Source organism: Octopus bimaculoides, chromosome 26 (assembly GCF_046866305.1).
Source record: "Octopus bimaculoides isolate indiv1 chromosome 26, ASM4686630v1, whole genome shotgun sequence".
NCBI classification, from domain to species: Eukaryota; Metazoa; Mollusca; class Cephalopoda; order Octopoda; family Octopodidae; genus Octopus; species Octopus bimaculoides.
The window spans coordinates 19,646,467-19,662,501 of record NC_142953.1 but is presented as its reverse complement, the minus strand read 5'-3'; the positions used below and the strand labels follow the sequence as shown (position 1 = coordinate 19,662,501).

The window sequence follows — 16,035 nt, the reverse complement described above, 5'->3', positions numbered from 1 at the left end:
CTTTGATTGTGTTTCAAGAAAGGTTTTCGTAAGATGTCCAGAAAATTGCTTGTCTTGTATGCTTTCCATGCAAAGGCCTGCAATAATCAATCTCAGTTTCAAATCATCTGGAGGCAGTCTTTCAATGGGCTCAGATTTACAGTTGCTTTTACAAGCTGTACTTATGGCTTTTATTTTTGTGAATCTTGGGTAGACCACAGAATTTGCTGGTTTTCTATCTGAAATTGCTTATATAGTCAAATAAATTGGGTGTCAAACATTTGTGGTATTTATTCAAGAAAGCTACAGCATTAATTTTCATTGTTTATAGTTGTCTATTTAAAAAAATTTTTTTTTTCATAATATTAATTATTTTCAAATTGATTTCATGTTTTATGATACATTTTAAGCCACTCAGATTGATCCAGAATATAACTTTCCCAAAATATTTTGTTTTAGTGATTGTTTCAGCTTATCCTTATAACTTAGCAGGGAGCCTACCACAGAATCCCTTTGCTTGAGGGCCAGTTAATATATTGGAATAGTTTTCATACAATAATATTGTCCAAGCTTTAAAAACAAAAACAGAACTTTCCATTTTATCAACCTTGCCCCACCTCCTTCTCCCATAATCACAAGAATTTGAAGTAGCAAGAATTATAAAACCTGAAGTATTCATTGGCTGAAAATATAAAGTGGCAAGAGACAATATCCTGTTTATGTTTCCTTTATATTTTGTTCCTTTCCAGTATATAAAACAGTTGAACAGAAGAACACAGAGAAATTAAATGAAATTCGTCTCTCAGAACATTTGATATAGAAATTCTTATTTGCCTTGCAAAAGATTTGAAAAAAAGAAAAAGGAAAAAAATCATTATTTCTGAAGACTAACCAGTTTCCTTCCATCTCCTACCATGCTGCTTCTTCCATATTGGAGTATTTTAGTCATAATATTCCCTCAGTTAATAAGTAAGTTCTCTTTATTATTTATTTGTGCAATCATTGTGGTTGGGTGTGGATGATTAAGAACTATCTTTCCCTCACCTGTGTTTTCCATTCAGTTTCAACTGTATTAGTATCTTGAACAATAACCTCAACACAACTAAATTTTAACATTTAACCATTCAAACCAGCCATCCAATACAAATATTCCAACTGTTTTATGTTCTCGACAATAGTTTCAGTCACTCTATTACAGAGGCAGCACAGTAGAGACACTTGCTCATTCCTAAGGTTAGCCCCCTAATTCGTGGCCAAAGTGTGGTCTTGCACTGCCAGTATGGTGCTCTCGGTCTCTTTTTCCAAGATTCCTTTCTTCAGCCAGTCCCACCTATGTTTTCCGGCAACTTCTGTTGTGGCTACATGGAATTGATTGTGTAACCCCTCCATGCCCTCTTTCTACTTTTTCCCTTTTTTCTCTGCTTTCAACACTCCATCATTCCAAACTGACATTAGCAAGGTGTCCTTACTTTGGGATACATATCTCCTTAAACTCTAAAGTTCAACACATATGTAGTCTTGCACACTTATCACTCCTCTTCCTCTATTTGCTCTCTTCATGTCTAGGTGGTCAGTGTCTGCACATGGATGATGGGCTCCATGCATCTTTAGGAGCTTTCTTGTCTTCCTGTCCAATTCCATTAACTCCTCCTCTGTCCACTTCAAGATTCCAGTACCATACCAAACAGATAGTCGTCATCATCATCATTAAACATCTGTTTTCCATGTTAGCATGGGTCAGATGGTTTGACAGAATTTGGTGAGCCACAAGGCCACATCAAGTTCTGATGGCAGCTTTGGCATGGTTTCTATGGTAATTTGTATTCCCATCATCAGCTTCATTATGGCAAAGTTATTTTGCTAAATTCTTCATTATTTTCAAAATTAATTGACAATTGCAATGTATTTCAACAGAAATATGCTAAGAAATGGTTTAATGCTATCACCTGACTCTTGAAGAATTTTTGCACAATTCCCTCTGCTGCAATCAGTCATTTCAACTTTGTGTCTTCCTGTCTGAAGACAATTCATTTGCATCATTCTTGGGGACTCGGAATGACCACAATATTTTTGGCCAAAACTAAAAATCTTAGTCTCAATTACAATTACCTTGATAAACTCCCTTCTAAATTTATTGAACTGAAATCAATTTCATTTTATAATAACAAATCAATAATATATTATTTCTTGATTATTAGTTCTCCAATGTTAAGGCACATGACCTAGTGGTCAGGAAACTAGGTTCACAATCATAAGTTCATGGGTTCAATTCTCTGGGATTGGGGGATACATTGTGTCCTTAAGCAAGGTGCTTCATTTCATGTCACTCCAGTCTACTTGGCTGGAGGCAAGTACCAACCTAATGCTAGTACTTTAATTTTATCAGCTGAGTACACTGGGGTTTAGTGTTGGTACAGCCCTCTTTCCTTCCAGCTGTCATATCCTGGATGTTACACTGTATTAATAGCAGGAGGTCTCAGAGGGTGCCCACGTCTGCTCAGGATTAAACAGGCAGCTAAAACAATTAGAAAGAGCATGTTACATGCTGTTACTCAGGTCATGGATCTCACTACAGTCTGATGATAGCTGGTACTGGTACCATGAAGACAAGTACCACCTGTTCCATGGTCGGAAACTAAACCAGCTTCCCCACTTGAATAGCTCACTACTCTTGTGAGGTGGGCATCTGGACAAGACCTTTTCAAGGATGGATGTGCTTCCTGTGGGCCAATGGCCATCCAGTAGGGGAAAGGCAATGGCAAGCCACCCCAATATCTCTGCCAAGAAAGCACTATGAGAAAGTCAGGATGAAGAAATGCTGTGGCTTCATCCGATGGGAGGACTCGTACTTAATTGGGAAGATTTTCGTTTTAGTCTCATTAATGCACTGCAAAAATGATGATGATGATGATGTTTGTCTCAATATGGAAAAGCTGTTTGAATGTCGACGTTTGAAGACATTTGTAACTGAAGTTAAAAAAAACATAGTAATTAGAGAGAGTGTAAGCTATAGCTTTTTGTTTTTTTAATGCACAAAAAATTAAAATTATTTTTTTTCTGTGCCTCTGATTAAAATTTTCGAAAAACAAACCCAGCCACATTACTTGGAAAATAATAATCTTTATTGTGCTGGTTTTTCGTAAAATTTTGCGCATGGGAAAGGCAACAAAATCGTCCCTCCCCACTTTGAATGGGATATTACTATCTTAAAAAGTAATAATCGATTATCTCGGTAACCATGGGAGTTGGAGGGCAATAAAAATCTCCTGAACATGAGCGGACCATGCTGCCGCTCTGTGCTGAATTTCACGCGATTTCACTGCACCATTCTCGAGTTAATCTGCCGACACTCACTCACTCAATCAAGAACACTGCAATTTATAGTATAGATGACAGCTTAGGTTTATTTCTATCTGACAACGAAATACCGTAATCTAATTATAATCTGTGATAATCAAGGAAGACATTAATTACATATAAAAGGATTATAAAGATTTGTGTTGCTAATTACTGAGTTAGCCATTTACAGCTGAGTGGACTGGAGCAGTATAAAATGGAATGTCTTGCTCAAGAACACAATGTACTGCCAGGTCTGGGAATTGAAACCAGAATCTCATGATTTGTAAGTGCAACACCCGAAGCACTAGGCCACACTCCTTCACTGTGGTGGTGATGTTGATGATGGTGTTAGTGGTAGTGTCGTGATTGTAATGATGGTGGTAGTGGTGGTGGTGGTGGATGTGGTGGTGATGCTGATGGTGTGGTAATGATGATGATGATGACGACGACGACGACAACGATGATGATGATGATGATGTCCCATTAAAGTAATAGTTTAGTCTTTTATTGTGAGATTTCTGATGTTTAATCTTTTCTTTCTCTTCTTTTTCCATTGTCAGCATTGATGGAAATATAGAAGACAATGGTAAAGAAATTTGGGACATAGTGATTAAGTAATTGTTTCCCCTGTTTTAATATCAACCACTCAGTCATGAAATTTGAGTGGATGCTGTAATGAAAAATTAATTAGAGAATGTTACAATCAGATTTATGTCTCATTCATGTATAAAAGCTAATTTCCTTGAGACGAAATGTGTGAAGAATTCAAATTCACATAATAATTCAGATTTTCATGTTTTTTCCTAAAATTATTCTAATATTTTTTACTAGTTTTCTTCACATAACTACGTAAGTGCCCCAGCATGGCCACAACCTCTCACTGAAACTTATAATAGGATAACTATTTCCATGGTAAAGGGTTTTTTTAGGTCTTTTACTTGTTCAGCCATTGGACTGTGGCCATTCTGGGGCACTGCCTCGAAGTGTTTAGTCAATCAAATCAACCTTTGCAGTTATTTTTTAAAGCCTGGTATTTATTCTGCTGGTCAATTCTGCCTAATCAATAAGTTACAGGGACATAAACAAACCAACAGTGGTTGTCAAGCACACACACACACACACAATGAGTATTTTCAGCTCCTGTTCATGAAGTCCACTCCCAATTCTTTGGCCAGCCCTGAGGTTATAGTAAAAGACAGTTGCCCAAGTTGCTATGCCAAAAGGCCTGAACCCAGGGCCATGTGGCTGAAAAGCAAACTTCTTACCTCACATCCACACCTTCCCCCTTACTCTAGCCTTCTTTCCATAACTGGGGTGGGACATGCCCACAGCTTCCGGTTGTAACCAATAATACAATATTAGTATAACTATTCACATCATAAGAGTTTTTTGATGCTTACTAAACATTTAATAAATCTGTTTTTTTCATTTTTCAAACCATTTTCTAGTTACCGAGGCCAGAGTATGGAATGTAATACTTTGCTTTCGTGAGAAATACAATTCTGTTCGCATTTCTTTGGACAAGGTTAAATATGTAAATATAACAAGTAAGGAAGAACAAAAGTGTTTCATGACTGAATTTGAATTAGACAATGCAACAAAGCCAAGTTTTGCAGAATCTGATAAGGGTAGAATCAATGAGGTAAGTAAATTGAAATATATATGCACACACACACACTCATCATTTATGACAAACAAAATTTTAAGTGCTCCAAATCATTTCAAACCATAGAGATACAATGTTTTGGAAGATTGTTATAACATGGCATGCATCTTCATGTAATTCTTTAAGCATTTTATATAAATCTGCCAAATTATTGAATCTCTACAGCATAAAAATATCAGGAACACTTTTTCAAATTTTGTGTATATTAAATGACATTTATTTCTGACTGTAGTGAGTACTTCTTTGTTGATCTTACATATATATATATATATATATGGGAGAATTTACGAAAAAAACAACAGACGAGGACAGGTAGTGTAAACAACAAATGGATGTATTAGTTTAACTCTTGGGAATAGAGAAAGTCTTTAACATTTCGAGCTACGCTCTTCAACAGAAAGAATACGGAGAAAACAAGGAGAAAAACACGGAGAAAAAAAATTGAATGTTTTGGTCAGCGATCTATCATATATATATATATATATATGTGTGTGTGTGTGTATAAATATATATATATATATATACACACATACACACACACAGTATGGTTCCGCTAATCCACTAACAGCTAATTAGCGAAGCTAACTTTTCATTTAGTGGATTTGGATTAGCATTGTCGCTAACCTTGGAAACTGTTAGTGGACCAGTTAACTTCCACTAAATTTAGTTATGCTAACTTTAAGTCAGCTAACAAAATTCATACCTTTGTTCCTATCTGTTGTGGGCATGTCTCAAAGAGTCTGTCAGGCACGCTATTGGCTGACTACTTTTACTTGGGAGAAGATGTGATTGGTCAACACAGCAGCAGCAAGTTGACCAGTATTGTGTAATTCTACAGTTTTGAGTTTTGTTCACTTATGATTTTGTAACATTACAGACAGCCTTACATTGTTAGTTGCAGCAGTGTACATTATCCTTATGGGAGGTGAAGACGTTTTTGTTTGACCTGAGGATGAAGGGCCTGTTGAAGAGTCTGCAACAGTTGTGGGAGAGGCAGAGGTCATTGAGGTTGAGAGCCAGGAGTCTCAATTCGTGACCCCACATGGTGGACTACTTTGTCCTTATGTCAAAGAATAATAGGAACATCAAAATCCTTTAATTCCGGTGCATCATGTACCAGCCCAAGGAGGCCACCATCAGAGGACAAGTGGTGAGCCTCTACCATTTGAAATTGTATGTCAAGAAGAAGTACCCAGGGCATGCCATCCAATTTGAGGAGAGGATCAAGGCCAGAACTTCCTGCGGGAAACACAGACAATCTTCTGGCAGCAGTGCCAGGAGCCAGTCATCACAGCCATGTGCAAAGAAAGCATGCTGGCACTGGTGTCTGTCAGTCTATGGGGGACAGAAGGATTGTAGACCTGTTTGTCGACGACATGCTACTGCTGCATGTAGTGTAGTCCTCCACCTTGGCTGAATCCCAGCAAGATGTCAATATCCCACCGCACTCTGGACAGGATGATCTTGGCCAGCTTTAAATAGTTTAGAGGAGTATGTAAAAACACCTATATATACATACGTATATATATATATGTATATAAGCTCCATGCCTTGATCTGAATGTCCTACAAAAATGAAGAATTTTATTTTCGCAATTATCTATAGGCACCACTTGGAAAAGAATGCAAAAACAGCCGTAAGATTTGTCACATCACCTATTTGTTATGTCATGCTTTGTATATTAAAAATTAAGCTTTAAATGTGGTTCCATTAATGTGTTTGTTAATCTGAGGCTTTCTCTATTTTCTGATTATTTCTGTGTGTGTGTGTGTATATATATATTCCACTCGTCATTAAATCTGCATCTTATGGTTATAAAATACTACGATCAAATGTCCTGTCTCCTTCCACCAACAAAATTTGTACAAACTGCTTGCTCACAAAAACCGTTTCAGCTTGCGTGGAGATGTGGACGAGAGTCTAGTGTTTTTTTTCTTTTTTTAGTGGGGCTTGTTCATACTCTGCATTAGTTTATATACAGGGACAGTGAATTATTTCCTCATTGATTTTAAATTGCTGCTAGACTCCTTGATTATTTTATAATTTTCACCTAGCAATTTTGTGAAATCAGTCACTGATTCCAATGGCATTATCCATAATAATTACAGGGTGAGTTGGCCTCTACCAGCTGTGATGGTGTGAGCATTACTGATTAGTATTAATTTCCTATACGAAATTAGCAAGCTCATCTAATGCATCTTGCTCATAATGAGGAGGGTTTTCTCCCCTGTCAATACAAAGAGACTTTTGTGGCCAAGGAGTCTATGACTCTTATTTCTAGCAATGCTGGTGGTCATTGCACTCTTAGTTTTGGTGAATTATTTTCATGTTAGTTTTAAATTGCTGCTAACCACCTTGATTATATATATATATATTTAGTAAAAGGAGTAAAACGCATATTTTAACTGAATACTTTTATTTCCAACATATGTTTCGAAGTTTACAAATTATACCTTCCATAGGAGTAGGTGATGTTGATAAGAATATAATCTTCTCTTCAGGGAAATGCATGGGAACCAGCTTAAACGTAAGACATTTTAACTGAATATGAGAACTGTAGTTGGAGAAGGTTGTTATGTAATTTATTTGAAGAAGCTGTTGGAGGTTGGGACGCTACCAGACAGTACGTTGGACAAGAAGGGAAGAAAAGAAGGAAAGAAAATTCAGTGTAAAGTTGGGAGATAATAAGATGATTTAAATCCGATAAAAATTGGAGAGGAATGTTATGTAAATAAGGGGAGTTAATCTTGTATTTCTACAAATAGTGTTGGCATAAATGTGTACAAGCATATATACACATGTATACGCACATACACTCGTATACATATATATATACACATCTAAACACATACATCCAACCATATACACATACATGTACATATATATATTTTTTAAAAACAAATATATACAAACACCTACACATATATAATTTCATACATATACATGAATGTGCACACACGCACATATGTGCATACATACACGTATACGCACACACACACATATATGTGTGTGTGTATGTATGCACATGGATACATACACGCATTAGTATACACACCTTAGTACGTATATACACATGGTAGTTGATATTAAAGCAGTGGAATATGTATAGGAAAGTGATTCTTATATTAGTAAGATATTAAATGATTGATAATTAATTAATAATAAAGTTAATGGGTGGTCTATTAATCTACAGAAATGGATTATGTTATTAAGTTAGATGTAAAAAAAAGATGGGCTGGAGTAGGGGTTGAATGAGTAAAAATTACTTGTAAAGACAAAGTTAATATTATTATCAAAGTTTACTTCGGTGATACTGTTCCATATCTGTTAATGCAAGGGTTTTCCGAGAGATGAAATAGAATGTTATGTTGATCAGTAATTAATACGTCATAGAATAGAGAGAGGAGAATATTTAAATGTTTGGGTTACATCTTGCGATGAGAGGTAAACAGGTGAACTAGGATTGTTTTCAGAATTTTAGATGTTTCTAGGAACGTTTAAGATGATAAATTAAATTCGTAGATTTGGAATACTTTTACTAATATAACTATGACCATGATAAATAACTCTTATTATTGCTGAATAAATTGAAAGTAGTAAATGAATGATATGGAAGTACAATGAAGTATGAAATCAAGTGAATAAGGTTAATTGGGCACAGCATATTAGACATTGTAGGAGGTAAAGTTTATGATGAATTTGTAGGAAAGTGGTTATACACCATTAGGTGTACTCCGCTTCCGTACATTAAATTTCTTGAAGACACAACGCAACAATATTTATTTACAGTGGAATTCGGTAGCTCGTCGCCTTTGGTTACTGAGACGCCGTCAATGAAGTTCGTGGTTATTTGTGTAGCTCTGGTGCTGGAATGTTGGAGAGAGCTCGGTGGGACATCTAGGCTCAACGGAGACCAGCGAACGAAGAGGGTGAGAAAAGGCGCCGATGTCGAACTCTACGCATGCGCATGAGACTCTTCCTGTATTCCTTCCGGAACTAGTCCCTGCGCATGCGTGGATAAAACTCCGGACATGGAACATATAACAGTCGTCTGCTATGGGTGTCACTACAAATTAAACTGAAAATAATGTTCTAGTGTTTATTTATAGATGTAATTGGTGTTCTAATTTAGGTTTACAAATTAAGAGTGTTTAGATAACATATATCAAGCGAAATCAGTCTATGATATCTTTTTACATATAAAGGTATAATTGCCATGTATTACATAATTGCCAGTATTACATAAAGGACAAAATCTTCTACCTTTGTCAGATGGTCTAGAAATGGAAATATATATATATATATATATATATATATAATATACAAGAATAAGGGCAGAGAATCGTCAATTAATAATAGAATTAACAATTAACAATTCTGCCAAGTAGTTCAGTATGAAAAAAACCTTTATCGGTAAGACTATTTATCATTATAAATATACAGGGATTAGCAATTGAGTTGCTTCTCCAACATACTGAAAATTTAGAAATAGCAGTCAAAGAACTACTGATTCCAAACTACAAATTTTCTCTAAAGTGGATGGCGATATTTATGGCACACATAGAACAAAAAACCGGAGGGAAAAGCGTAAACAAACCAAGCCTTTAGTTAATTGGATACGAATCGTTTCATGGTTAAGTGAATGGAAATTTCACTATTCCAATCTTCAGCCTCAATATTCTGATAAATTTGAAAGTGTCTCTAAAAAAATTCACGGTAATCTTTGGCCATGCGACACCAAAAATCAACGATAAGAAAGGCACTTACGAATTCATCGGCTAGCGAGTTCAGGCACCTCACCTCAAAGAAATCTATTCCATGTGCGTCACAAATAGTCCCGTATGAAAAAAAGTTCCGTCTTTGAGGTGAGGTGCCTGAACTCGCTAGCCGATGAATTCGTAAGTGCCTTTCTTATCGTTGATTTTTGGTGTCGCATGGCCAAAGATTACCGTGAATTTTTTTTAGAGACACTTTCAAATTTATCAGAATATTGAGGCTGAAGATTGGAATAGTGAAATTTCCATTCACTTAACCATGAAACGATTCGTATCCAATTAACTAAAGGCTTGGTTTGTTTACGCTTTTCCCTCCGGTTTTTTGTTCTATGTGTGCCATAAATATCGCCATCCACTTTAGAGAAAATTTGTAGTTTGGAATCAGTAGTTCTTTGACTGCTATTTCTAAATTTTCAGTATGTTGGAGAAGCAACTCAATTGCTAATCCCTGTATATTTATAATGATATATATATATATATATATATATATATATATATATATATATATATATATATATATATATATATATATATATATATATATATATATATATATAATTTTGAGTTTTTAACCTTAGAAATTGAGTCTCTTTACAATTTAACATTTTTTAATTACATGTTGCTCAAGGATGTCCAATGGATGATGACCACCACGGACTGTTGGTCAGCCCACAACAGGTCCTACCTGGGGATGACTGCACACTGGCTGAACTCCAAGACCTGCATGAGACAACATGCTATCCTGGCCTTCCCTCAGCTCAGAAGACATCACATCTAGCCATGGTGGACATCCATTACAAGTTGCATCTGCAAGACAAGGTGACCAGGACCACGATGGACGATGGCAAAAACTTTGTTAAGGCATTTATGCAGTTTGGTACAGAAACTGAATCCTTTCCAAACACTCCTGAGACTGCTACCGATCTAGACAAGGAGGGCGTTGAGGACGAGGACCTGGACATGGATCCCAAGGTTGGGCAGACTCACAGCACAGAGGCAGCAGACAGCATTCTGAAGGAAGTCAGTGGTCCTGGAACTCTACCTATGACGCTGTTGCCCTCAAAAACCTGCTGAAGAAGAATAGGGTAACTCTCCACAAGGTGATGACACAGCTGAAGCTGCAGACCTTCACTGATTCTGATGTTGTCTTCCTGACAGAGTATGCCCAGGTAATGTCCAATGTTACCAAGGCCTTGGATAAAATGCAGTGGGAGGACCAGGTTGATCGTGGGAGCCTTCTGCCAACTGTAGTGACTACCATCATGAAGTCGAAGGAGGCCAAGTCCAGACATCTCCTGTACTGCATTCCTCTAGTGGACGCAATACAGGCAGGCATCACAAAAAGACTTGCACTCCTCCTAGAAGACTTGGAGAGCCAGCTGGCCATTACCTTCCATCCCAAGTTTTTCTTGTTCTGGCTGGAGCAGTATAATAACAGGCCAGGTTAGCAGAGTGAGGAATGTGATAGAGAAAGCCACAGAGACAGCCCCAATGGAGACCAATGAGGAAAGCAGCAACAGCAATGAGGACAAGGGAAATGATTCTTTCAGCAACATCACTTTGTTTTCGGGAGAGCAGGAGCCACGGGTCACTGAAATTCAAGTTGCAGAACTTGGTGAAGACCTGGCTGGAGGCCATCTTGAAGGCTTGATTGAAGTAGCCTTTTTGGGTAAGAGGGTCTGGATTGACCTGTTTACCAAGTATAACACCACCATCCCAACCAGTGCTGCAGTTGAGCACTTATTCTCTATAGGCAAAGATATTTTGAGGGCCAAAGGAGCCACTCTGTCAGATGGTAACTTTGAGAGGCTGATGTTTATGAAGGGCAACCAGCATTACACTGAGGTGATGGAGTAAGCCCAGCCAGGGTAGTACACTTTGATCATCATCTGATCTTGGCATGATACCAATGCTATACTATACCTTTTTGAGTCATTCAATACTTTTTGTTCAGCAAATAAAGTATATGTAAGGGAACGACCGTGCGAACTCATAAAGGAGAAATGGTGACGGATGGAAAAACAGAGGACTCCTTTTATTTAAACGCGTCACACGGTCGAACACAAAATATATCGAAGATGATATACATAGTATGTTATACGACGATAACATATGTGATCAGCAATGAAAGACCACAACCGTATTAGATGAATAACAGAAATATTTATTATGGCGTTAAAGATGTATGTCTGTGTGAGAGTGTGAATGCGACATATAAGAACATAATCAAAGACAGGCCATCATACAAAGAAAAGTGTGTATGTGAGTGATACATGTGTGTGTATGTGAAATATTACAGCAAATAGAAAGAGAGTCAATAACACGTGAGCAATTTTATACCAGTTCTTATGTACACTATAGGAAAAGTTCTGTATGCGAAGTTGGGGAGGCTGAGTGTGGCAGGGCTGATCACTAGTTGTGATGTCGTGGCATCGATGCCGGGCCGTGATTCTTGTTATACAGATGTTCGTCGTTTGGCAGAGCTTATCACTAGTTGTGTTTTGGCTTCGATGCCAGGGCCTTGAGGACAGACGTTTATCGCAGGCTGAAATCTCTTGTCTGTTTATTATAGTGGTGAAGCTAAGTCACCTAACAGAATCGAAGAGAGAGAGGTGGTTTGGTGTACATAGTAAGTCGTGTGACGCTGGTGGTGTAGAGGCTGCTTGGTAGTAATCGTGTTGGTCATGACGATGGTGCTGGTTAGTAGTCGTAGACTCGTATTGCTGATGTGGCGACGGCGGTGGTCATCGTTGGCTGGACGAAGCTGTTGAAGTGGTCGCTGGCTAATTGTTGCTGCTGCTGTCGTGTGGTACACGGAACAGTCTCTAAGAGAAACTGGACCGAGACAAATTTGGTGGGTATGAGTTGATCTATTTATAGCGAATTATTGGCTCACCAGATATCAGAAATATACTCTATCACGTGACCTTATTAAGGGCTGTGATTGGTCAGTTTGCGTTCTGGCGGGAACGGTTCGAAGAAGTTGCCGATTCGAATAATGATCAGTCACGTGATGACAAGGTTAATGTTTTCCGCTACGTTCGCGTTTGTTTATATTTAAATGAGAAGAATGGCGATAGCAGTTTTGTATCTAATGGCGATAGGTAGTTTTGTATGTAATGGCGATCGAGGTGTTAGTTTCACTACATATATGTTGATTGAAAAACAAATGTTTAATTTCATTTGTTCATTTAATTATTTGTGTACACCTTGATTATCATCTGATCTTGGCATGCTATGCTTTCTTGGAAAGCTCTATATCTAAGCTACGGCATAAAAATGTCACCTTTCTTGATCTGTTTTTAGGGGTTTTACAGCCATTGAACCAAACTGAAAATAAATAATTTATTCATGCATGAAGAACTTTGGAAACAAGCCTGTAGGTGTTTCTCTTTCGTTGGGGAGGCACAAGGTGTGAGAGTTTTCTTGTTGCTTTTGCTATTATTGGATTTAATCCTTTTGCTTTGGTCAAAGGTACAAAAATCCAGTATTTAAGACCTTAATAATGTGTGTGTGTGTGTACACTACTCCAAAGTTCTGATTGTACACCATAAATGCTTTACCATCATCATCACCATCATTGTCATCATCATTGTCATCGTCATCGTTGTCATCACCATCATCATCATTATCACCATCATCACCATCACCACCAACACCACCATCATCCTCACCACCACCACCACCATCATCATCATCACCATCATCATCATCATCACCACCACCACCACCACCACCACCATCATCATCATCATCATCATCATCATCATCATCATCATCATCATCATCACCACCACCACCACCATCATCATCATCATCATCATCATCATCATCATCATCACCATCATCATCATCATCATCATCATCATCATCATCATCATCATCACCATCACCATCATCATCATCATCACCATCATCATCATCACCACCATCATCATCATCATCATCATCGTTGTCGTTGTCATTGTCATCGTCATCATCGTCATCATCATCATCATGCTCATCATCATGCTCATCACCATCATCATCAACATCGTCATTGTAATCATCATTAACCTATTTTAAATAATCTGTTGCTCTTAATTTTGTTGATTTATTTTATTTTAGGCACTTGTTCGAAATCATGATCTTCAAGAAGCGTATTATGCCGAATGCTCGGGCACTTTTTGTAATGGGACAATAATCACATTGCAGAAAAGTAAGCTGTTTGCCTTAAGGCTGTTTTTTTTTATGTTTGTTGTTTTGGCTTGTGTTTTCCTTTTCAACTCATTAAGGAATTCTTTTGTTTCACACACAGACATTGAAGAATAAGGATTATAAGATTAATGGGCTCAACTATCAAAGATCAATTTCAGGAGTTCAAATCTTATTGCTGCCATTCAGTCCCCAGGAAAGACACATTATTCTATGCTTAGAGGTTCAATTCACAGTTGTGTAGTCAGTAATGAGAAAGACAAAGAGTTACAAAATCAATATCTGTAATCAATCAGTAAATCATTATTTGAAAGTTTCAACAACTTTTCCAATTAATGTCAACGTATGAAAGTGGATATAAAAGTAATATTTTCTAAAATGGCTAAAGCAGTAAAGTTTACTCTGAGATTAAGATTTTGCATAAATAATTTAAGGGTTCATTTATGAAAAAGACTTATTGGAATTTCATTATTTAAATGAAGAAAGGAAAAATCTAGGGGTAATTGTTGGAGACTCTTAAAGAAAAGGCGAAGAAATTTTAAGACAATGGAATTAATTTCTCAAAGTAATTTAAATGATTATCAAGAAGGGAAGTCTGGTCTTTATTTGCAGGTAAGGGGGACAACAATGGTTATGCTTCAGTCTGTTAGACCTCATTAGGATAGTTTAGTTATTCCAAATGACACTGATTTTTACATATAGAAAAACTACAGCAAATAAATTTGAGTCAGTACATTTTGTATATTTAATATTTTTTTTAATGAGCTAAGGGAGATAAGACAGAGAGATCAAATGGCATGAATTTGCAATGAAGTGAAATTTTCTCAATTAAAATTTATTCATATCACTTTTTCTCTCTAGTCTTAATGCATATATTCTACATTCACCCACCACATACGTTTCAATATACACAAATACCATTATTATTATTTTGCCAGCTGCAGAAACTCTGCCAAATCAGATTGGAGCCTGGTGTAGCCATCTGGTTCACTAGTCCTCAGTCAAATCGTCCAGCCCATGCTAGCATGGAAAGCGGACGTTAAACGATGATGATGAGTATTGTAAAAATGGTGCCGTATAAAAAAACCATTCACACCAAAAGCATATAGAAAGTTTGTTTACATATAGAAAAGCAAACACGAACGATTATAGTTCTTAAATTTGACCAGAAAAGGGAGACTGATTTGCTGGTGTAAAGGTAATACACTTAGCCATGTTAGCAAAAGAATGTGGGTTCGACTCCAATGCAGATAGGAAAGCCTTTTTTTCTGTTGAGGGCTTATATGCCCCTTTATTAGATTATTTTCCTTAGTCATTGCACGATGATCCCCATAAGCTTTAAGCTTATATAAAAAAATACCATTATATATATATATATATATATATATATATACGATGGGTTCCCTTAGGTTTCCATTCACTAAATCCACCCACAAGACATGTGGCTGGGAAGCAAATTTCCTCCTACACAGTCCCACCTAAATGTAAAAACTGTAATAAACTATGGTAGAAGATCAGAGACAATATTTTCCAATCATGTTCTTATAATTTCCTTTGAAATCTTCCTCCTTATAAAAGTAATTGACGTTTTAAGTTTATTCATTTTGAAACTTTGTTGTCACTGATGTCCAGTTTTCTCCCTCTCATTTCTAGTGGCAAACTGGACTGTTGAAGTTACACGTAGTCACATACATGATGATTTTAAAGATTATTTTATTACTTGGCATGGTGAGTTGGTCAATATCACGTTTGGAAGAAATTCAAGAAAGTCAAATGCATCATTCTTTCTTCTACCGTCATCCAATCGTGGGTCATGGGTAACTGTTTCCACCAAAGGAAAATTTTGGTTGGATAAAAAGGTGAGCCAAACGTTTATTTATTTTATTTTCATTTCAAAAGAAGTTTCCCTTCTTCACTCAACTTCAACATTTTACATGTTTCCAGGGCTTCCACAGTTATCTTTTCTTTTTTACTTGTTTCAGTCATTAGACAGCGACCATGCTGGGGCACTGCCTTGAAAGATTTTAGTTGAACAAATTGGCCCTATATTTTTGCATTAAAGACTGGTACTTATTCTATCAG

The 16,035-nt window shown here is 36.9% G+C and overlaps 1 protein-coding gene across 1 annotated transcript in view; it reads left to right on the top strand.

The window, feature by feature from the left end:
• Positions 1-730: 730 nt before the first annotated feature.
• Positions 731-16,035, top strand: part of LOC149130973 (uncharacterized) — a 61,991-nt gene continuing 46,686 nt past the window's right edge. Inside the window, exons 1-4 of the mRNA XM_089342398.1 lie at positions 731-948; positions 4,767-4,960; positions 13,867-13,957; positions 15,607-15,812. Of these exons, the coding sequence (XP_089198524.1) occupies positions 894-948; positions 4,767-4,960; positions 13,867-13,957; positions 15,607-15,812 (546 nt within the window). The 5' untranslated portion in view covers positions 731-893. The remainder of the gene's footprint in view (positions 949-4,766; positions 4,961-13,866; positions 13,958-15,606; positions 15,813-16,035) is intronic.